This window comes from Carcharodon carcharias, chromosome 20 (assembly GCF_017639515.1).
Source record: "Carcharodon carcharias isolate sCarCar2 chromosome 20, sCarCar2.pri, whole genome shotgun sequence".
Taxonomy (NCBI): Eukaryota; Metazoa; Chordata; class Chondrichthyes; order Lamniformes; family Lamnidae; genus Carcharodon; species Carcharodon carcharias.
The window spans coordinates 103,909,080-103,932,447 of record NC_054486.1 but is presented as its reverse complement, the minus strand read 5'-3'; the positions used below and the strand labels follow the sequence as shown (position 1 = coordinate 103,932,447).

Genomic DNA, 23,368 nt, shown 5'->3' with positions numbered 1-23,368 from the left:
GTTGAATAAATACTTTGCATCAGTCTTCACTGTAGAAGACACTAATAGCATTCCAAAAATACTAAATAATCAAGGGTCAAAAAGGGGGGGGGAGGAAAAAATACAATAACTATCACTAGAGAAAAAATAATAGGGAAACTAAAAGGCTAAAGGCTGATAAGTCCCCAGGACCTGATGGGCTGCATCCTAGGATATTAAAGGAAGTAGCTACAGAGATAGTGGATGCACTGGTAGTAATCTTCCAAGAATCCTTAGATTCTGGAGAAGTCCCAGAGGATTGGAAAACTGCCAATGTAACACCCTTATTCAAAAAGGGAGGTAGACAAAAACAGGTAACTATAGGCCAGCTAACTTAACATTCATCATTGGAAAAATTATATAGAAATGCATAGTAAAATCAAGCAGAGTCAGCATGGCTTCATGAAGGGGAAATCATGCCTGACAAATTTATTGAAATCCTTTGAGAAGGTGACAAGCAGGATAGTTAAAGGGGAACCAGCAAATGTAATATATTTGGATTTCCAAAAGGCATTTGATAAGGTACTGCACATAAGGCTACTTAATAAGATAAGAGCCCACGGTGTTGGGGGTATATGTTAGCATGGATAGAGGATTGGCTAACTAATAGAAGACAAAGAGTTGGGATAAGGGGGGCATTTTCAGGATGGCAGCCTGTAACTAGTGAAGTGCCACAGGGATCAGTTCTGGGGCCACAATTATTTACAATAAACATTAATGACTTGGAAGAGGGAAGTGAATGTACTATCACCAAGTTTGCAGATGACAGGAAAATAGGTGGGAAGGCAAGTGGTGAGGATGACACAAAGAGTCTGCAGAGGGATATAGACAGGTTAGGTGAGTGGGCAAAAATTTGGCAGATGGGATATAATGTGGGAAAATGTGAGGTTATGCACTTTGGCAGGAAGAATAGAGGAGCTGAATATTGCTTAAATGGAGAAAGACTGCAGAAAGTTGTAGCAAGAGGGATTTGGAGGTCCTCATGCATAAATCACAAAAAGCTAGCATATAAGTTCAGCAGGTAATAAGGAGGGCAAATGGAATGTTGGCCTTTATTTCATAGGGAATGGAATATAAAAATAGGCAGTCTTGCTAAAACTATACAAGGCACTAGTTAGACCACACGTAGAATGTTGTAAACAGTTTTGGTCCCCTTATCTAAGGAAAGGTATACTGGCATTGGAGGCAGTCCAGAGAAGGTTCACTAGGTTGATCCTGGGTAAGGATTTTCTTATGAGGAGAGGTTGAGTAGGTTGTGCCTGTACTCATTGGAGTTTAGAAGAATGAGGGGCGACCTTATTGAAACATATAAGATTCTTTGGTGGCTTGAAAAGGTAGATGCTGAGAGGTTGTTTCCCCTGGTGGGGGAGCCTACGACCAGAAGGCATAATCTCAGAGTAAGGGGGCACCCATTTAAGACAGAGATGAGGAGGAATTTCTTCTCTCAGATGGTGGTGAATCTGTGGAATTCTTTACCACAGAGGGCTGTAGAGGCTGGGTTGTTCAGTATATTCAAGGCTGAGACAGACAGATTTTTAATCAGTAAGGGAATCAAGGGTTATGAGGAAAAGGCAGGAAAGTGGAGTTGAGGATTATCAGATCAGCCATGATCTCATTGAATGGCGGAGTGGACTTGGTGGGCTGAATGGCCTATTTCTGCTCCTAAATGTTATGGTGAGGCGGCTTTCTTCCTAGGTTGTGTTTTTTTATTCTTTATTCATTTATGGGATGTGGGCATCACTGGCAAGGCCAGCATTTATTGCCCACCCCTAATTCCCCTTGAACAGAGTGGCTTTCTAGGCCATTTCAGATGGCATTTAAGAGTCAACCACATTCTCTGGAGTCACATAGAGTCATAGAGGTATACAGCACAGAAAAAGGCCCTTTGGCCCATAAAATCTGCGTCGGTCAAACAAGTACTTAACTATTCTAATCCCAATATCTAGCATTAGGCCTAAAGCCTTGTATGCCATGGCATTGCAGGTGGATATCCAAATATTTCTTAAATGTTATGAGGGTTTCTGCCTCTACCATCCTTTCAGGCACTGAGTTCCAGATTCCCACCACTGTCTGGGTGAAAAAATTCTTCCTCACATCCCCTCTAAACCTCCTGCCCCTCACCTTAAATCTATGCCCGCTGGTTATTGCTCTCTTCACCAAGGGGAAAAGTTCCCTCCTGTCTACCCTACCTACGTCCCTCATAATTTTATAAACCTCAATCATGTCCCTCCTCAATCTCCTCTGCTCCAGGGAAAATAACCCCAGTCTATCCAATCTCTCCTCATAACTAAAGCTCTCCAGCCCAGGCAACGTCCTGGTAAGTTTCCTCTGCATTCTCTCTAGTGCAATCACATCCTTCCTATAATGCAGATTCCAGAACTGCATGCGGCACTCAAGCTGTGGCCTAACCAGCATTTTAGACAGTTCCAGCATAACCTCCCTGCTCTTATATTCTATGCCTCGGCTAAAAAAGGCAAATATCCCATATGCCTTCTTAAACACCTTATCTACTTGTCCTGCTACCTTAAAGGACCAGAGGACATGCACACCAAGGTCCATCTGATCCTCGGTACTTCCCAGGGTCCTATCATTCATCGTGTATTCCCGTGCCTCGTTTGTCCTGCCCAAGTGCATCACCTCACACTTATCCGGATTAAATTCCATTTTCCACTGATCAGCTCATCTGACCAGCTTGTCTATGTCCTCCTGTCATCTAAGGCTATCCTCCTCACTATTTACCACCCCATCTATTTTCGTCTCATCCGCGAACTTACTGATCAATCATCCTACATTCAAGTCTAAATTGTTTATATATACCACAAACAGCAATGGACCCAACACCAATCCCTGTGGAACCCCATTGGACACAGGCATCCAGTCACAAAAACATCCCTCGACCATCACCCTCTGCTTCCTGCCATTCAGTCAATTCTGGATCCAATTTGCCAAATTGCCTTGGATCCCATGGGCTTTTACCTTTGTTATCAGTCTCCCATGTGGAACCTTATCAAAAGCCTTGCTGAAGTCCAAGTAGACTACGTCAAATGCATTGCCTTCATCTACACACCTGGTCACCTCTTGGAAAAATTCAATCAAATTGGTCAGACATGACCTCCCCTTAACAAAACCATGCTGACTGTCCTTGATTAACCCCTGCCTCTCCAAGTGTCGGTTAATTCTGTCCCTCAGAATTGTTTCCAAAAGTTTCCCCACCATTGAGTCGGACTGACTGGCCTGTAGTTCCCTGGTTTATCCCTCCCTCCCTTCTTGAGTAACGGTACCACATTGGCTGTCCTCCAGCCCTCTGTCACTTCTCCTGTGGCCAGAGAGGTATTGAAAATTATTGCCAGCGCCCCTGCTATTTCCTCCTTTGCCTCACTCAAAAGCCTGGGATGCATTTCATCCAGGCCTGGAGATTTATCTACTCTTAAGCCTGTCAGACCACTTAGAACCTCCTCCCTTTCTATGCTAATTTCTTTAATTATATCACAGTCCTTCTGCTTGATTTCCATACCCACGTCATCCCTCTCACTTGTGATCACCGACACAAAGTATTCATTTAGAACCCTACCTACATCTTCCAGCTCCACACGCAAATTACCATTATGCTCCTTAATGGGCCCCACTCTTTCCCTAGTTATCCTCTTACTCTTAATGTACTTGTAAAATGACTTTGGATTTTCCTTTATTTTACCTGCCAATGTTTTTTCACGCCCCCTTTTTGCTCTCCTAATTTCCTTTATAAGTTCCCCCTTACATATTCTATACTCCTCTAAGGCTTCCGCTGTGTTGAGCCCTTGGGAACTGCCATAATCCTCCCTTTTTCTCTTTATCCAATCCTGTTTTTCCCTCAACATCCAGGGTTCCCTGGATTTGTTGGTCCCACCCTTTATCTTTACAGGAATATGTTGGCCCTGTACTCTCCCTATTTCCTTCTAGAATGAGTCCCACTGCTCTGATGCAGATTTACCTAAAAGTATCTGCTCCCAGTCCACTCTGGCCAAATCATATCTGATCTTATTAAAATCGCCCCTCCCCCAATTTAGAACTCTGATTTCTGGCCCATCCTTGTCCTTTTCCATAGCAACCTTGAACCTAATGGAGTTATGATCACTATCTGCAAAATGCTCCCCCACTGATACCTCTACCAATAGCCCGGCTTCATTCCCTAAAATTAAGTCCAGGACTGCCCCCTCTCTTGTAGGACCTTCTACGTACTGGCTTAAAAAGCTCTCCAGGATGCATTTTAAGAATTCCGCTCCCTCTAAACCTATCACACTATGCCTAACCCAATTAATGTTGAGGAGGTTGAAATCCCCCACTATTACTACCCTATTATTTTTACACTTCTCTGAAATTTGCCTACATATCTGCTCTTCTATTTCTCACTGACTGTTTGGAGGCCTTTAGTACACTCCCAGCAATGCGATTGCTCCTTTTTTGTTTTTAAGTTCTACTCATATGGCTTCATTTGAGGAGCCTTCTAAGATGTCATCCCTCCTTACTGCTGTACTTGATCTCTTGATCAATATTGCGACATGTAGGCCAAACCAGGTAAGGGTGGCAGATTTCCTTCCCTAATGGGCATTAGTGAACCAGGTGAGTTTTTACAACAATCAGTGATAGTTTCATGACATCATTACTGAGCCTAGCTTTCAATTCCAGATGTTTTTTAATAAAAAATTGAATTTATTAATTTAACTTCCACCAGCTACCTCAATAGGGTTTGAACACATGTCCTCAGGAAATTCAGCTGGGCTGCTGGCTTAAGAATCTAGTGATATTACCACTATATCACCATTTCCCTGTTGTTAATCCTGCTGGGGATATTATATTTGCTGTGTCAGGAATATTTCCCCTGATTCACCACAGCTTTCCCACTGTTGACAGTGAGGAACAAAATAATGAATCAATGTATGACCTTATTTAGATCTACCTCTTTCAATTCATTTTATTCTGTAACACCCCTTTCCATATGTACGAGCTTCGCTAGTATTACCCCTCCCACCGCTGACCCTGTTGGGTTTACACACCGAGGCTACCTTTAGCAGGAATGGATTAACAGTGTTTGATGCAACCATCGCCATAGTTACTATCAACGGGAGACACACTTGAGCAGATACATTCCTGCCTCAACAAAAACAGAAACAGAAATACCTGGAAAAACTCAGCAGGTCTGGCAGCATTGGCGGAGAAGAGCACAGTTGACGTTTTGAGTCCTCGTGGCCCTTCAACAGAACCAAGGATTTCCAGCATCCACAGTTTTTTGCTTTTATCTCTGCGTTAATTGACTGCCACTTTCCTGCCTCTCCCTGTTTCCCCTGTGGGAAGTATTCCCTGTCCAACATTTTTTCACCTCTCTTTGTCCTCCATGACCCTCCAGCGACTGATAAATAATCAGGATACTTGGAAAGTATATGTTTGACTTTATTGTGAAAGAGTGCATGGTGCCAACACATTGATACCCAAGGCAACAGAGAGAGAGATAGCAGCCAGAGCCCACAGAGTAAACCTGCTTGCCTGTACTGTACTGTTGACCGGCTGGGAAACATGATAGAGAGATTTTTTTTAAAAAAATCAGCTTGGCAGGAATATTACCTGTATGGATTCCAAAGGAGGGAGGTTGCATTCTCCTTCCCATGTCTAGATATTAAGTCAGGAAGCAACATGGTAGAAGCTAACAAACAAGGAGAAAGCAGGACAGTGGTTCTCCTGGTTGCCACTGTCCTGAAATTATGAGGGATTATACTATCAAAGATCCTTAAGGGAGGAGATTTCACCAGCTTTTGGAGATGGATGAGTTTTTTTTCATTGCCATGAACTTCCCCTCCCTTTCCCAGAAGGTGTGAATACACAGTGGCAATGACTGTTCTCTGTTAATATTTAAGTCTTAACAGCAACTGTTCAGCTGAAGAAAGAGATTACAATTCTATAGTGACTTTCCCCACATTAGGTCATCCCAAAGTGCTTCATGGTATTGAAGTACTTTTCTGAAGTGTAATCCCTATAGTAATAAAGCAAATGTGACAGCTAATTTGCACACAAGTTCCTAGGCTTTAAAAAATATTTTATGTGATGTAGGCATCATTGGCAAGGCCAGCATTTGTTGCCCCTCCCTAATTGCCCTTGAACTGGGCAATTTCAGGGGCAGTTAAGAGTCAACCACATTGCTTTGGGTCTGGAGTCACATGTAAGGACAGCAGATTTCCTTCCCTAGAGGACATTAGTGAACCAGATTTGTTTTTACGACAATCAGTGTCAGTTCCATGGTCATCGTTACTGAGACTAGCTTTCAATTCCAGATCTTTCATTAATTGAATTAAATTCTACCAGCATTATCATGGCTGTCTGGATAACTAGGGCAGTGACACAATTAGTTATTACAACTAGTATGATTTTGATAGAGGTTCTCAAAATCATGAGGGTCCTGGACAGAGTACATAGGGAGGAACTGTTCCCATTGGCGGAAGGATCAAGAACCAGAGGACACAAGATGTAAGGCAACTGGTAAAAGAAGCAAAATGGTTCTGGTCTGGAATGCACTGCCTGAGGGTGTGGTGGAGGCAGATTCAATCGAAGTATTCAAGAGGAAATTAGATCATTATTTCAAAATTAACAATGTGCAAAGTTATGGGGAGAATGTAGGAGAATAGCACTGGATGAAATGCTCATTCAGAGAGCCAGTGCAGACACAATGGGCTGAAAGGCCTCCTTCTACGTTGTACCAATTCTGTGATTCTGTGACGTTACCAATACACCACGTCTTCCCCACCATATGATATTGACTGGATCATCAGTTTTTAGTGATGTTTGTTAAGGGATAAATAGTGGCCAGGACATCAGAGAATAGTCTTCTACTCTTCTTTTATATGGTGCCATGGGATCTTTTATGTCCTTCTTTGACATGTCATCTGAAAGACGGCATCTCTGACTGTGCAGTATTCCCTCAGTACAAAGCATCAGCCTGGATTTTGTGCTCAAGTTCTCTGGAGTGGGACTTGAACACACTTGAAGGCAAGAGTGTGGGGAGGCTTGACGCTGTTATCTAAACAATACTTGCCTATGCTTCATATTAATACCAAGTATAAAAGTACCTGTTAACTTTGGCAGTGGGCATTCACGCTGGAAAAAGGTAAATCAGCCCTCTTTATGAAACCAATGAATCCCATTGGAAAGTACATGTGAGAATTGAGTTCCTCCAACCCCGCTCCCCCCCTCCATAAGTCTGGACTGCCTGCTAATATCCAATGCTCAGCCTGAGCCATCAAGCATGAAATGCCTGAGAAGCAGCATGATAGAGTTGGGAAGGGAACATTGTGGTCAGGACAATATGGAGAAAGAATTAAAACTCATCCGGCATTACAGGACTGGCTTTTACAAATTGCCTTGAAGTTGTTTCAACCCAATTGGACTTAGACCCATTTACTGTATATAACGCCTGTGACAACCTCAGCACACCCCGAAGCACCTTGGAACCTGTGAAATACTTCTAATGTAGAGTCACTGTTGCAATGTAGGATACACGGCAGCCAATTGTGTGCACAGCAAGCTCCCACAAACAGCAAGATGAGAAGGGCCAGTTAATCTCTTTTCGGTGATGATTCAGAAATAAAACCAGTCAGTCAGTCGGTCGATCAGGACAACGGAAAGATAGGACAGTGTCTCGGGTGCACGCCCGCTTCCATCAGATCAGCAGCCACATTCCTCCTGCTCAAAAACTTCTGGGTTCCAGGCTCTGGATTACTTTCTGCTTGAGTTCTCTCCTCGCTAAGCCGAGCGTAGTTTACACATCGTAGCGACAGAGACATTTGTGGCACCTGTCACTTTGTGAACTCTGGTGCCCCCCGCCCCACCCGTGTCAGGCTCTGGCATCCAGGGGGTAGGCTTGTGTGGTGTTGGTGGGGGTGTGGAGGGGGGAAGGGCTGACGGCGCAAGGACACGCCTGGAAGTGCCAGAAACGATTCAGTCCGTGTGTGTGCACGTGGAATAGGATCGATAGCTGAAAGTTTAGCCAGAATGATTCAAGCTGACGCTCCAGCAAGACAGGGATGATGTAAGCTTTTTATAGGTCAGTGAATTGAACAAAGGGCATGATTACTCAATGTGTTTCAGAGAAAAAATCTTGGTGTATTTGCTGTGATCTTTGCAGTTTACTCTCAGACAGCGCTAACTATAAGCTCTCAGTTCTTGGAGCTGCAGCACGGTCACCTTTCCAAAATAAGATCTATTCTCAGAATTAATGAGTTGCTGGCGAGACTGACATCGATTGCTTGTTCCTAGTTGTGGTGGTTTCTCAGTAGTTCAATACAACTGAGTGGTTTCTTTGGTCACTTCAGAGAGTAGCCAAGAGTCAACCCCTTCGGGAATAGCCTGATCTACATTAGGTACAGTTCCTCAGGCTGGTAGACACTAGGTGAGATCAGGGAATCAAGAGATCTGAGGCAAAAGTGGGTAAATGGAGTTGAAGTGGTGGTCACCATTGAATCCTCATTAGGTCAATGGCCTACTCCTGCTTCCTGTTTAGCGGCTCAATGCAATGGAGTGGAAATTCCTCAGAGGGTAGTTCAGAGTTAAACCGCTTTGAGTTTGCTTGGGGACTAGAGTCACATTTAGACCCAAAGTTGGTAAAGACGGCAAAGGTTTCTCCCTCTGCCTCTTAGTACGCCTCCTGCAAATGTTGACATCATTGGGAAAAGTGGGTGGTTCCCACCCTTGGTGTGAGATGGGCCTTCGGTCACTCATGGCCAAAACCTGACTGTTTCCACGGAAGTGGTCTTTGCCCTAAAATAGCATCTGTCCACGTCAAATGCAGGTGGTTAACGGGGTTCCCACGCTGTTCATGACCTCTGACTGCTGCCTGACGTCACTGACTTCTGCACTTGCCCATCAGATCTAGGTCTATTGCTCACATCAGCAGTCCTACACTTACCTCTGACTACATTTACAATCAGGATTGAATATTCACCCTATTGAAACAGTGTCAAGTGTCATGTTTGAAAGAATATGGGGACATAGGGGAGAGAATGAGACTAACTAGATTGCTCTTTCATAAAGCCAGTAGAGACATGATGGGCCCAATGGCCTCCTTCCAGGCTCTATGATTCTTACCATGCACTGCGCCTCAGTGTATGGGGTGACAGTGGCGTAATGAGGGGGCAGGGTGGTCATGGTGAGGTGGAAGTTGGGCCTCAGGGGCTCTCTCAAGTGATTTCTCCACACAGTGAGTTCACCCACATCATCTGGGAAGTGACTGTATGGGGATGGGAGGGAAAGAGCATTGATGGTGGGCCAATCTATTCAGAAATTCAGGAGAAACCTCTTTACCCAGAGAGTGAGAATGTGGAACCCACTATCACGGAAGGAGTTGAGGTGAATAATGTAGATGCATTTAAGGGGAAGCTGGATAAATGCATGAGGGGGAAGGCAATTGAAAGATATACTGATAGGGTTAGATGAAGAGACATGGGAGGAGACTCCTGTAGAGCATAAACATTGGCATGGACCAGTTGGGCCGAATGGCCTGTTTCTGTACTATGCAAGGCACAAAAGAGGAATTGTAAAGACCAGCAAGTGCAGATAGGTTATAATACACTACTCTCCCAGAAACCCCAGGAAGACAGTATCAGAATGTTGCATATGTTGCCTAAGAACTGAAAGTTATAGAATGATACAGTTAAATGAAGACCATTCATGCCTGTGCTGGCTCTTCAGTAGGGCCTGTATGGGGCCTGGTAATGGTCATGATGAAGCAGGGCTCTTGAGGGAATTAAATCCAAAGATGGAGACCCGGAAGGCCACACATTGGGGGGCTAAAGTGAGACGATGAAGCTTGAAAAGTATGAGCGGTGGGGAAGGAAAAAAATGGAATTTATTATTGACCTACAATCATCTGAGGGAAATTGGGTGAAGGGAGCATAAGAAAGATTAATCCTGGAGGTACTGAAGGTGCGAGTTCAGGATTCAACAGCAGAAGAGGGGCTATAATTGGTCCCATTCTCCTGTTTTCTCTCCATAGTCCTGCACATCTTTCCTCTTCAAATATTTTTCCAATTCCCTTCTGAAAGCTGCTATTGAATCTGCCTCCAGGCCCCTTTCAAGCAACGCATTCCAGATCATAATGATTTGCTAAGTAAATTATTTCCTCACATTCCCTGGGGCTCTCTAACCAATAATCAAAATTCTGGATCCTTTTGTTACCAACATTCCTGCCAGTGGAAACAGTTGCTCTCTATCAACTCCATCTAAACCCCTTTGTAATTTTGACCACCTCGATTAAACTCCCCTTAACCTTCTTTGTCCCAGCACAGGAGTTGCTGACCAAGTGCATTCATAACGTGTCCAAACAGGTTGTGTATCAACTGACAAATCCTTCCAACACACACCAATGGTGATAAGAGTGGGAGAGGCTCCTGTTCAGCCAAGTGATGGAAAGAACTTTGGAGTCTCTCCCATCACTTTTCATAGCTCCAGACTACAACATGAATGTAAAAGTTGTAAAAAGAGAAACTCAGACTCCCTCAGTGAGCTGTAACACGTCACCCTTTGATCTAAGAACAATCCCATTTTCTAATCTCTCCACTTAAACAAAGCCCCTCATCCCTGATATGATCCGAATAGATCTTTCTTTTTTAAAACTTCATTCATGGGATGTGGGCTTCGCTGGCTGGGCCCAGTATTTATTGCCCATCCCTAGCTGCCCTTGAGAAGGTGATGATGGTGAGCTGCCTTCTTGAACCGCCGCAGTCCATGTGTGGTGTAGGTACACCCACAGTGCTGTTAGGAAGGAAGTTCCAGCATTTTGACCACTATCTAAGGCTTTACGGTGAACTGAAGATCAATTTCATCCCACTGGTAGTAGGTGTCTGTGATAAATAGTGAATTATTAAATTTCATCACTTGTTACTTTCAATACACCTTGGGATGGGCCAGTCTGAGGTAACCAGGGGAATCCTTAAGAACACCTGCCCTTTTAAGACTTGACTGTTTTCCTAAGAATAGTTATATCTTCCCACCCACCCATCCCCATCCCCTACCTTAATTGCCAAGCAACCCTCGTACAGTAAAAACTTCTCATAGTGCTTCCCAATGGAAAACAGAGAATGTCAGACAGGAGACTAGAAGAAAGGAAGATCTGGACAGTCAGAGTGTTGGGAATTTAAATGCTTTGAAGACAAAGAGAGAGGCAGAAAAGTGTGTGTTCATGTGACAGATATTTTATTGGATAACATTCCTGCCTTGGGACGTTATAACTATGTTAATAAAGGCACTATATAAATGCAAGTGGTTGTTTTCAACATGAGTTGGGCGGAGGGTCTGACGTTGAGGAGGAGGGAACTGAGCAGAAGTGTAATCCAGAGGGAATGGAGGGTGAGTTCTGGCATGTGGGGCCTGGTAACAGTTAACGATGAAGCCTGACCCTTGAAGGAATTAAATCCAAAGTTGGAGACCTGGAAGGTCACACGCTGGGGGAGCTAATGTGAGACAATGAAGCTTGAAAATTATGAGGGGTGGAGAAAGGAAAAAATTGAATTTATTATTGACCTACAGTCGTCTGAGGGAAATTGGGTGAAGAGATCATTAGAAAGATTAATCCTTGAGGTACTGAAAGTACAAGTTTGGGATTCAACAGCAGAAGAAGACAAGTAACGAGACAATAATGTTTCAGAGGTGAAAACCTGCAGTCCTGGTGGCTGATTGGGTGGGATAAAGGAAACCCAGCTCAGAGTCAAACAATGAAAAAAAAGAAAGACTTGCATTTATATAGCACCTTTCACAACCTCAGGGCACCCAAAGTATTTCACAGCTAATGAAGTTCTCGGAAAGACTGTTGTAATGTGGGAAAGGCGGCGATCAATTTGTGCACAGCAAGCTCCCACAAACAGCTTTGATTGTGCACTGCAGGTGCAGGCAATGGGAGGGTTTTTTGGTGGAGGGGGTGGACAGATGAAACAAGGATCACATAGGCGATGGGGGGATGTGAAGAAGGGAGTGCTGGTGTTGCTGACATTGAACTGGACAAAATTTGACTTCGTCCATGACATGACGTTGGGCTGACAGTCAGACAGAATAGTGACAGGCATGGAGATGCTGATCAGGGTGGAGAGGTAGACTTGGGTGTCATCAGTATGTCGATAGAAAAGAAAGAGCTCTCTTTGTGTACGGACCTTTCCTGAGCTGGGTCCCTCAAAGCTCTTCATTGACAATTAAATACTTTCTGAAGTCATGATGATGTAGGAATCATGGCAGCAAATTTGCCCATAGCAAGGTCCCACAAATGGCAATGATAAATAATCTGTTTAAGTTGTTGGTTGAAGGATAAATATTGGACAGGACTTTAGGGAGAATTCCCCTCCTCTTGTTTGAAATGTTACCATGGGATCGTTTACTGTTTTTTCATTTGTTTACAGGATGTGGGCATCACTTGCAAGGCTTGAATTCATTGCCCATCCATGCATGCACTTGAACAATTGGCAGTGAGCCGCTTTCTTGAACTGCTGCAGTCCATGTGGTGTAGGAACACCCACAGTGCTGTTAGGGAGGGAGTTCCAGGATTTTGACCCAGCGACAGTGAAGGAATGGCGATATATTTCCAAGTCAGATGGTGTGTGGCTTGGAGGGGAACCTGCAGGTGGTGGCATTCCTGTGCATCTTCTGCCCTTGTCCTTCTAGATGGTCAAGGTCATGGGTTTGTAAGGTCCTGTTGAAGGAACCTCGGTAAATTGCTGCGTCCTGTAGCGGATACACACTGCTACTACTGTTCATCAGTGATGAGGGTGCGAATGTTTAAGGTTGTGGATGGGGTGCCAATCAAGTGGGACGCTCTGTCCTGGACGGTGTCGAGCTTCTTGGGTGCTGTTGGAGCTGCACTCATCTAGGCAAGTGGAGAGTATGCCATCACATTCCTGACTTGTACCTTCTGGACAGGCTTTGGAGAGTTAACAAGTGAATTACTCTCTGCAGGATTTCTAGCCTCTGACCTGCTCTTGTAGCCACAGTATTTATGTGGCTAGTCCAGTTCAGTTTCTTGTCAATGGTAACCCCCAGAATGTTGATAGTGGGGATTCAGCCACTGAATGTCAAGATTCTCTTTTGTTGAAGACGGTCATTGCCTGGCACTTATGTAATGTGTATGTTACTCTCCACTTATCAGCCCAAGCCTAGATGTTGTCCAAGTCTTCTGCATATGGACAAAGAGTGCTTCAGTATCTGGGGAGTTGTGAATGGTACTGAACTTTGTGCAATGATCAGTGAATATCCCTACTTCTGACATTAAGGTAATTGATGGAGCAACTGGAGATTGTTGGGCACTAGTCACTACCCTGAGGAACTCCTGCAGTGATGTCCTCTGGCTGCAATGATTGACAGCCACCTGAGAGGGCAGGCAGGGCATTGGTATAATGTCTTGTCCAAATAATGGCATCTCAGTCAGTGCAGCACTACTTCTGCATTGACACTGGGTGAGTTACCCTAGATGTGGTGCTCAAATCTCTAGAGTGGGTCTTAAACCCACAGTCTTCTGGCTTAGAGGTGAGAGTGGTACCTACGGAGGCACTGCTGACGTCGGAGCATGTTGTTTAATGCAGATAATGTATGGATGAGAGATGATGGAAGAGAATGGAGTGGTTGAAGGCAGTATAAGGACATGGTCATACAATATTCATTTTTGGAGCACATTAAACAGTTCCTGTACTTGGAATTCAATTCATTTCCACAAATTACAATGAGATCTTTCTTCCACAATCCAGATAATGTAAAATAAATCATAGACTTCATCATGTGATAGTCAGTTCATTTCTGAAACAGGATAAAGATAATAGCATTTAGAAATCCAGGAAAGGGATTGGATTCCGTGCAAGTGGAGCTGATTAAAGTTCTCACTGGGTTCAGTGGAGAGTTCAGCCACCAGCAACTGTAAGTTATGAGTGGAATAGAAAGCTGATTTAAGCACAGGGTAAGTAAATCCCACTCAAAACACTTGAGCACAAAATCTGAGCTGGCACTCACAGTTCTGAGTACTGAGGGTGCGCTGCACTGTCAGAGGTGCTATCTTTTGTCATCTATTCTCAGCTGAACGAGAAAGTTCTCATGACACCATTTTGAAGAAGAGCAGGGGGGTTCTTCCTGGTGTCCTGGCCCGTATTTATCCCTCAACCAACATCACAGAAAACAGGTGATCTGGTCATTATCTCATTTCATTATTAAATTTGTGACTCCTCAGACACTGAAGCAGGACATGTCCATATGCAACAAGACCTGGACAACATTCAGGCTTGGGCTAACAAGTGGCAAGTAACATTCATGCCATCAAGTGCCAGACAATGACCATCTTCAACAAGAGAAAAACTAACCATTGACCCTTGACATTCAATGGCATTACCATCACTGAATCCCCCACATCTTGGGGGTTACCATTGACCAGGAACTGAACTGGACTAGCCATATAAATACTGTGGCTACAACAGCAGGTCAGAGGCTGAGAATCCTGCAGTGAGTAAGTCATCTTCTGACTCCCCAAAGCCTGTCCACCATCTACAAGGCACAAGTCAAAATTGTGATGGAATAATCCCCACTTGTCTGGATGAGTGCAGCTCCAACAACACTCAAGAAGCTTGACACTGTCCAGGACAAAGCAGTCCGCTTAATCAGCACTCCATCCACCACCTTAAACATTCACTCCCTCCACCACTGACTCACGGTGGCAGCATTGTGTACCATTTAAAAGATGCATTAAAGCAACTCACCAAGGCTCCTTCAACAGGACCTTTCATACCCAAGGACAAGGGCAGCAGACACATGGGAACACCACCACCTGCAAGTTCCCCTCCAAGTCACTCACCATCCTGACTTGGAAATAAATCACTGTTCCCGTCGCTGTCGCTGGATCAAAATCCTGGAACTCCCTCCCTAACAGCACTGTGGGTGTACCTACACATGGACTGCAGCGGCTCAAGAAGGCAGCTCACCACCACCTTCTCAAGGGCAATTAGGGATGGGCAATAAATGCTGGCCCAGCCAGCAATGCCCACATCCCAAGGACGAGTAAGAGATCAAAGGTTGAATTGGGGTAGGTGTTTTGAGAAAATCACTGTTTGCTGTAGTCAGGTTGGAATGGTAAAGCTTGGTACTTGAGTTCTTATAGTGAATTGTGAACCAAGCAATACTGAATCATATAGTATTGTATATAATGTGGTACGATTTGACTGAATACTGTTGGATTGTGCAACAGAAGCTCATTAAAGACAAGGATCTGACTCTGCGGCTGTCACATCTGATATCTGCGTTTAAACCAGCAAAAGAAAATAGAACAGTAAAGCAGTCCACCAATCCCATGCAGCACCATACATTAACCCACTTTAGAATCTGTCTAGGCTGGTGCGCTTTGTGACCTTCAAATTAAGTCTTGCTGAAATCCAACTCTTTGGGTTCCAATGCACTGACTCAATCTAAGGCAAGTGGGACTTATTCCTTCTTGGGAACTTGCAGCTCTCCTCAACCCAGCAGGCAATCCCCACACCTCCCCCATCTCCTTCAGGGTGCAAATGCTGTCCTCTCGTTCACATGCACAGTTTGCACAGTCATACTATTGGTACTCTCCTCCTTCCCATCCGCTTCAAGCAGAAACTCTCTAATGGTGGAGCTGGTTTTATTGAGCCCCATGTATATCTTGCTCCCCAGAGATCTGGGGCCAATATTTGTCCCAGTTACCAACATCACTAAAGACAAATTGTTTGGTTATTTTCACATCGCTGTTTGTGGGAGCTTGCTGTGTGCAAATTGGCTGTTGCATTTCCTACATTACAACAGTGACTACACTTCAGGAAGTTCTTTCACTGTTGCTGGGTCAAAATCCAGGAACTCCCCTCCTAACAGCACTGTGGGTGTACCTACACCACGTGGACTGCAGCCGTTCAAGAAGGCAGCTCACCCCCAACTTCTCAAGGGCATTTAGAGATGGGCAATACATGCTGGTCTAGCCAGCGACACCCACATACCATGAATGAATTTTTAAAAAGTACTTAATTTGGGTGTAAAGTGCTTTGAGGTTGTGAAAGACATTATCGAAATGCAAGTTCTTCTTGTCAAAACTTTGACAAAGTGCGACCCACAACAGTAGAGCCCCCAGCCATGCTGAGGGGGTTAAAAGCTCAGACTCTGCACGGGAATTACTTTAATAGTTTAACCCTAATTTCACATTTTCCAGTAACAACAGATGACTTTGAAGTAGGGCTGAGGGAGGCTTTTCTTGCCCTGTTTTTTTAAAAAAAAATTAAAATCTATGCCTTTTTTTATTATTTGGTTGACTCCCATCCAAGGCAAGCCTTTCTCCAGCTAGTAGCTCACGTCATGATCTTTAAAAGAGATTAGCCCCGTTGTATCCAGCTCCAGTAATCAGCAGCTACTGTGTATATAAGGCCGGCACTGCAGCAGTTTGTGCAGACTCGTTAAGAAGTCTGAACAGAGCAGGGGCGTGAAGTAGAAGAGAAAGAGAGAGAGAGAGGCAGAGCAGTACACTTTAGCTCAGTTAACAGAAGAAAGGTTGACCTGTATTAACTCCAGTGCAGCAGAACCTCAGCCTGTTGGAGTTGTTTCTCCAACTGTTTTCTCCTCCCCAGCCTTCCCAAAGTTAAAACGAGAAGAGTGTATGACAGAGCATGACGAGGAAGTTAGGTTCGTGAATTGAATGATGGACAGTTGGCGGAAGCGTTTGTTTTGAGAAGTACATGGCACAGGGTTAGGAGAGGGAAGCTGAGAGGAGAGAGAGAGAGAGACACTGCTATAACACAAAAGAATCAGGAAAGTTTCCTCCTTTACCCACGCACACCACTGCCAGACTTGCCAAGTCCTTGGAGGGATGGGTTTGCTGAGTGTCGACCTGCTCATCAAGCTGCAGATCCTGCCAGGTTTCTTCTCCAACTGCCTCTTCCTGGCGGTCTACGACTCGGTGGTGCTCCTCAAGCAGGTGGTGGCGCGGCTCAGCAGCGTGGGTGCTCCGCGCGACGGCCACGCTCCCCGCATGCTGACGGTGGAGGGGATGCAGTCGGTCTGGCGGAGCTTCCTGCTGGACGCGTTCAAGCGGGTGAAGCTGGGCGGCGAGGCCCCCAACTCGCGGGTGGTGCGGATGAGTGCGATGGAGGGCGGGGCGGCGGACGAGCAGGAGCGGAAGGGTGAGTGTCACCTGCTGGACTTTGCCAGCGCCAGCAGGCCCCTCGTGGTCAACTTTGGCTCAGCCACGTGACCTCCGTTTGTTGACGGGCTGCCGGCGTTCTGCCGCATGGTGGAGGAGTTCTCGGCGGCTGCTGACTTCCTGTTGGTCTACATCGATGAGGCCCACCCCTCTGACGGCTGGGCTGCCACCTCTCAGTTCCAGCTGCCTCGTCACCGGAGCCTCGCGGAGCGATGCTCTGCTGCCAACCTATTACTTCGGCACTTCCGGGTGCCCTCCCAGTGCCAGGTGGTGGCCGACTGCATGGACAACAACACCAACGTGGCTTATGGCGTTTCCTTCGAGAGGTTCTGCATCGTACAGAATGAGAAGATCGCCTATCTGGGAGGGAAAGGACCGTTTTTCTACAACCTGTCGGGGGTCAGAGCGTGGCTGGAACAGCACAGCAGCCGGAAAGAGTAAAAATGCAAAACGCAGCGATGCCAACACTGCCACCCGGAAGGATGAGGGCAGCAGACACGCAGGGAAGGCTTCCATCTCCAAGTTCGCCTCCAAGTCACCATCGGCACCAACCCTGAATTGGACTCTCAGCAGCCTGGCCTTCACCTTCACTGGGTCAAATGCCCTAGAAGCCGCTGTTGCCATGAGAGTTCCCTCACCACAACGGCTCAAGAAGCAGGCTCACCGTTACCACCTTGCCAGCTTTTCCAGCGACGCTCACACCCTGAGACTGAACTTACTTTTTTCAGAAAAGCATTGAGACAAACAAGGAAACCTTACTCCTGACTTAAACTCACGAGTCCAGTGTTAAAAAATGGTGAACAATCTCACCAATGGCCTTGCAATGGAAAACAAAAAAAAAAATTGACTGAACTGAACTCCAAAATCTTCGTCCTGGGATGTAGATTGTTTTATTTAATTATTGCGGCACCAATTTTGAATATCACAGGTTTGCTTTGTTGATTACTTTTAGATGATAATTTATTCCTTTAACGGAATTGTGTAGTGTTGCCAAACGCAGGTGGGTTTTACTCAGTTTCTTTCTCCTGTTGTTTGCCGTGCATCTTTTTAAACCATGTGCCGATGATTTTACGTCCTGTGAGTCTGCCTTATCTTTTAAGTTATTGAGTTGCGGGTTCTACCTCGCGGAAATCCAATGGAGCAAAGGTCGAGAGGAGAACTGGGCGTGTGGAATGAAGATAGCTGACGAAAGAGTTCTACGCTCAGTCAGTGTTCGGAAGAGAAAGCAGCACTGCCCACTCCCGATGCTCTCTCCCGCTGCATGTGAAGTATATTGATGGTGTCTTGAAATTATTTATATATCTATATCTAAAGAATCAATCTGTGGTGCTATGCAGAGTGCACTTTGATTTGTGTAATAATAAAAAGTTTTGCAGCTGATTCCTTTTGTTTCTGTGCTTGTTTATTTAACCGTACAATGATAGTTGTCCCAAAGCACTTTACAGCTAATGAAGTACTTTTTAAATGTGGGGCCACTGTAGCAATAAAAGAAACAGAGCAGGCAATTTGTGCACAGCACCTGCGTGACAAACAACTGGATAATCATTCTCGCTTTAGTGATGTTGATTGAGTGATAAATATTGCAAGGCCAGATCCCCGGGCGAACTTCCCTGCTCTTCATTGAAATAGTGGCAATGGAATCTTTGGCATCCACCTGAGAAGGCAGGAGGGGCTTCGGTTTAACGGTGTGGCACTGTCTCAGTGCCGCGCTGGAGCGCCAGCCTGGTTTGTGCGCTCAGGTCTCTGGAGCTGGATTTGAATGCGCAACCTTTCGATACAAAGGTGAGGGTGCTACCCACAACGGACGCCTTTTACATCGGTGACTGCCAACGGATGGGATCTTCCAGCCCTGTGATGGGGGGACTGGGTGCTGTGAAATAGCAACCTTAAACTTCTGTGGTGAGATTCATTCATATATGTGGCGTGGGAGATTCGGCAACCCAGCCAAAAGTCCGTTGACTTTCAGCAGGACTGGATGACCCGGTGGCAGGTGGGGTTGGAAAATCCCACCCAATGTTTCTTATTAGTTCGAGTATGCAATTTGGAGACACTCCCCTAGCTATCAGTATGCGAGGCTGGGCCAGGATTTGGTGGAGTGGGGCATCTTGTGGTGTACACCATGAATTGGACTTTTCTCAGCTCAATAAATCTTTGGGCTGCAGTTTGCTTAAAGGGGGAATCTGATAATGGCTTGGCAGGGGCAACAAGACATCAGGTACCTTGAAGAATGAAGGGATCAACAGTCTATCACCTTAACTAAGGTGGTTTAAAGATAGAGAAAGAAACAGGTGACCATGAGAGAAGGAAATAGAGTGAATTAGAGACAAATTAGATACCGGAACTTAAAGAGAGGAAAGAATTAACAGAGAGAGAGAGAGAGAAAATTGCTTGAAGGGAAATGATTTGCAGGAGTTCTGGAGAAAGAGGAGGGGAGTGCGGGTATTAGGCTAGCGCAAAGACCCAGCACCGTTATGAACTTCTAGGAACAATTCACTACCTGCAGGAAGGAGACTCTTCATTACAATTGTTCCCGTTCTTCCCCAAGCTTGAGTTTCATATCAGGACCATAAATCACCCCCTTGAAAGGAGCCTTGTGCTGTGAAATAGCAGCCTTAAATTTCTGTGGTGAGATTCATTCATATATGTGGCGTGTATCCGGTAATTCTTTGGCACTCACTTGGGGGTTGTTGGTGAGCTCCTGGTTTTGTGAGGCTAAGGGAGAGCGACGTAAATCAGTCAGCAAATTTGCGGAGACTCACAACTCGTGAGCCCTTCGCTCCTTTATCCGCTTAGTGAAGGATATTTCTTTTTCGATTGCTCCAAGGTAACCTTTAACCCGGAAACGAGCTCAAGTAAGAACGTTCTCTGACGGGAATGACCTTTTCCAGCACCAGCTGATTCCTCGTTTCAGAGCTCGTGGCCTGCTTTGGGGGTTAAGAGCACGGCTATTTAACTGCTGAGGTGGAGCTGTGGTTTATCTGGCCTTTTCCTTTAAGACCACTTTTGAGGCGCCAGTGGCAGATAATTGGTTTAAATAGGTACATCCAGGTAATTGTACCTGACAGTAAATTTCAGGCTCCAAGTGAGAAGGACCCGTGAACAAATTGATTGGCTTTCTTTTCCTCCCCAAGGGTCCTTTGCAACTATAACAAGGCGTGATGGGGGGACTCTCTAGAGTGTGCTGGATGTCTGTTAGACAGGAGACAGAACGTCTAAAATAAGATGCGTTAGAGTGTGTATAAGAAACAAGAGAGGGAGAGAGAAAGTCTCCATTGAGTTACACGTGATGCCCTGGAACTGAGTGGCTGTGTCCATTCTTTTTGTACAGCATGACCCTGACTATGACCCAGACAGTTCAGCGTGAGTCGATTATCAGTGGAACGCTTTGTGTAAATAATAGCAAAAAAGCGTGCAGCAACAAAGTAGAGGGGTTAACGTTTGAGCCTTTGACAGTAATTTGAAAGTCTACCCTCCTGAGTAACCCAGTTCCTGAGCAGTGCTGCTGATGTTTGGCTTAGAGAAAAGGAAAAGCTTAGTGAGTGCACTTGCTATCGATGGATAGAGTTTAGTTCTCTCAGGGTGCATTGTAGAAAGACTTGCATTTGTATTGTGGCTTTAGCAACCTCAGGATGTCCCAAAGTGCTTTACAGCCCATGAAGTGCATTTTGAGGTGTAGTCACTGTTGTAATGTAGGAAACGTGACAGCTAATATGCACACAGCAAGCTGCCACAGACATCAAGGTGATAATAACCAGATAATCTGTTTCAGTGTTAGTTGAGGGATACATAGTGGGCAGGATATCGGGGAGAACATCTCTGGCTCTTCTTCGAAACCGTGCCTTTGACACCTACCTGAGATGGCAGATGTTCCAGGGCCTCGCTTTAACATCTCATCACACCTGACAGTGTAGCACACCCTCAGTACTGCAGGGGAGTGTGAGCTTCGAACTTGTGCTCAAGTCTCTGCTGTGCGATAAACCCTCACTCGCGCCCTCCCATTTATCCGTCACCACTGTGCTTAATGACCTTCCTGGTTAAGCAATGCCTCAATTTTAAAATTCCCATCCTTGTTTTCAAATGCCCCCCCCATGACCTCGGCCCTCCCTCTTTCTGTAAACTCCTCTAGCCCACAACCCTCTGAGTCATCTGTTCTCCGCTAATCCTGGCCTCTTGTGCATTCCCAATTAGAATCGCTCCACCCCCGGCAGCCGGGTATTCAGCTGCCTAAGCTCCAAGCTGCGAAATTCCTTCCCTAAACCACTTTGCCTCTCTCTCTCCTCCTTTAGGATGCTTCTTAAAAACGATATATTTGACCACGTTTTTGGTTACTTGTCCCAATGTGTCTTCCTGTGACTTGGTGTCGAATTGTTTGACAGTGCTCCTGTGAATGCTCCTTTGGGATGCTTTATTACATTAAAGGTGCTGTATAAATATAAGTTTTTGTTGTATGATGCAGTCTTTTGCCTGTTAGTAGTTGGGATATGGTAGAGGGAATTTCACTCTAATCCAAACCATGATCAGGGAGTTTTGCTACTGAAATAGTGCGCCTTCATTTCCTAGCCAAGACGCCCTTCACTGAGAAAAAAGCAAAGCTGTTCAAAAAAATAATTGGCTAATTGGCTGCAAGAATTTTGGTTTGATTAACAAGCTGGACTGACAGAGGGAACGCTTGAGCTTGTAAATGCCTATGGTGGCACAGTGGGTGCCGCTTGTGCTTTTTAAGTCTGAAAGTTGTGGGTTTAAGTCCCTCTCCAGAGACTTGAGTATAAAATCCAGATTGATGCTCTTAATGCAGTGCTGGGGGAGTACTGTGTTGTAAGGTTGTTTTGTGCCTCACTAGGAGCTCTGTGTGCTTGGACATCAGCTGCTTATGGTTAACACACAACTATATACATACCTCTAAGCTATAGCCCTAATTAGGTGCTATCTTTATGCCTACTTCTCTCAGACTCTCTCTACACCCAGTCCACTGTCCTGTGACCCTCTACATCACAATGTAGGCGTTACTGTTCTCCAGTCCCAACTTAACCCATGCTATGCCAAACACCCTTATACTACACCTGCCCAGGTCTTCACCCAATGTATTTACAGTACAATCTCTCTTTATGTGCTACCCCTTCTCCACCACCAACCCTCCACCCCAAGTCTCTGGCCTTATAAATTCTGACGGTTTGGAGAGTTGACTAGTCTTCCAGATCTTGTCCTTATTATATTTGGAGGAGTGGTGGGCTCAGTTGCATTGAGCAGACCTTGTTGGCTTGGAGTTGAAATTATAGCAATCTGCGTTTCTGGCATTTGGTTGTCTCCATCTGATTCACTTATACGTATAGTAGGAGGTTCGCCTCGAGGGATGAGGAAGAGGCTCCTCCTGTTCTGCCTGATTGTGCCTTCTGGGATTTGTATCAGGTATGACCTTGGTCGCTCATCGTCTCTCCAGACAATGACACCCTCTCTTTCAAGGCCCCTGATCCAAACCTTGTCACCTTTGTGTAACTGGCAGGTTTCTAGTGCAGTACCTCCTATTGTAGGCAGAAGCCTGTCTCTGCCTGGAGGACTGTTCTTGGTCCTGAACCTTCTGGTAGTCCCTGACCGCCAACCCTTGGGATTAATTTCTTTAGCAGCATTGGGAAGTTGAGTACAAAGTTTACTGCCCACCAGAAGCTCTGATGGGGCCAATCCACATTGCAGTGGAGTGGATCTATATGTTAAAATTGCCATTAGAAACATAGAACAGGAATAGGCCATTCAGCCCATCGAACCTGCTCCACCATTCAATTAGATCATGGCTGATCATCTACCTCAATGCCACTTTCCTGCACTATTTCTATGTTCCTTCATGTAATTAGTCTCCAGAAATTTATTGATTTCTGTCTTGAACATGCTCAATGACTGAGCTTCCACAGCCTTCTGGGATAGAGAATTCCAAAGATTCACCACCCTCAGAGTGAAGAAATTCCTCCACATCTCAGTCTTAAATGGCCTACCTCTAAGTCTGAGACTATGTCCCCTGGTTTTAGACTCACTAGCCAGAAACATCTTATCTATATCAGCCCTGTCACACCCTGTAAGACTTTTCAATTCTTAAGTCTTCAATTAAGTTTCAATGAGGTCACCCTCATTCTTTGAAACTCTAGGGGATACAGACTCAGTCTCCTCAATCTCTCC

The 23,368-nt window shown here is 45.3% G+C and overlaps 1 protein-coding gene across 1 annotated transcript; it reads left to right on the top strand.

The window, feature by feature from the left end:
• The first annotated feature begins 16,499 nt into the window (after positions 1-16,499).
• dio2 (iodothyronine deiodinase 2) lies at positions 16,500-18,539 on the top strand. Its single transcript, XM_041214768.1, has one exon. It carries the CDS (start codon positions 16,871-16,873, stop codon positions 17,642-17,644), a length of 774 nt encoding a protein of 257 aa, XP_041070702.1. The 5' UTR covers positions 16,500-16,870; the 3' UTR covers positions 17,645-18,539.
• Positions 18,540-23,368: the final 4,829 nt, after the last annotated feature.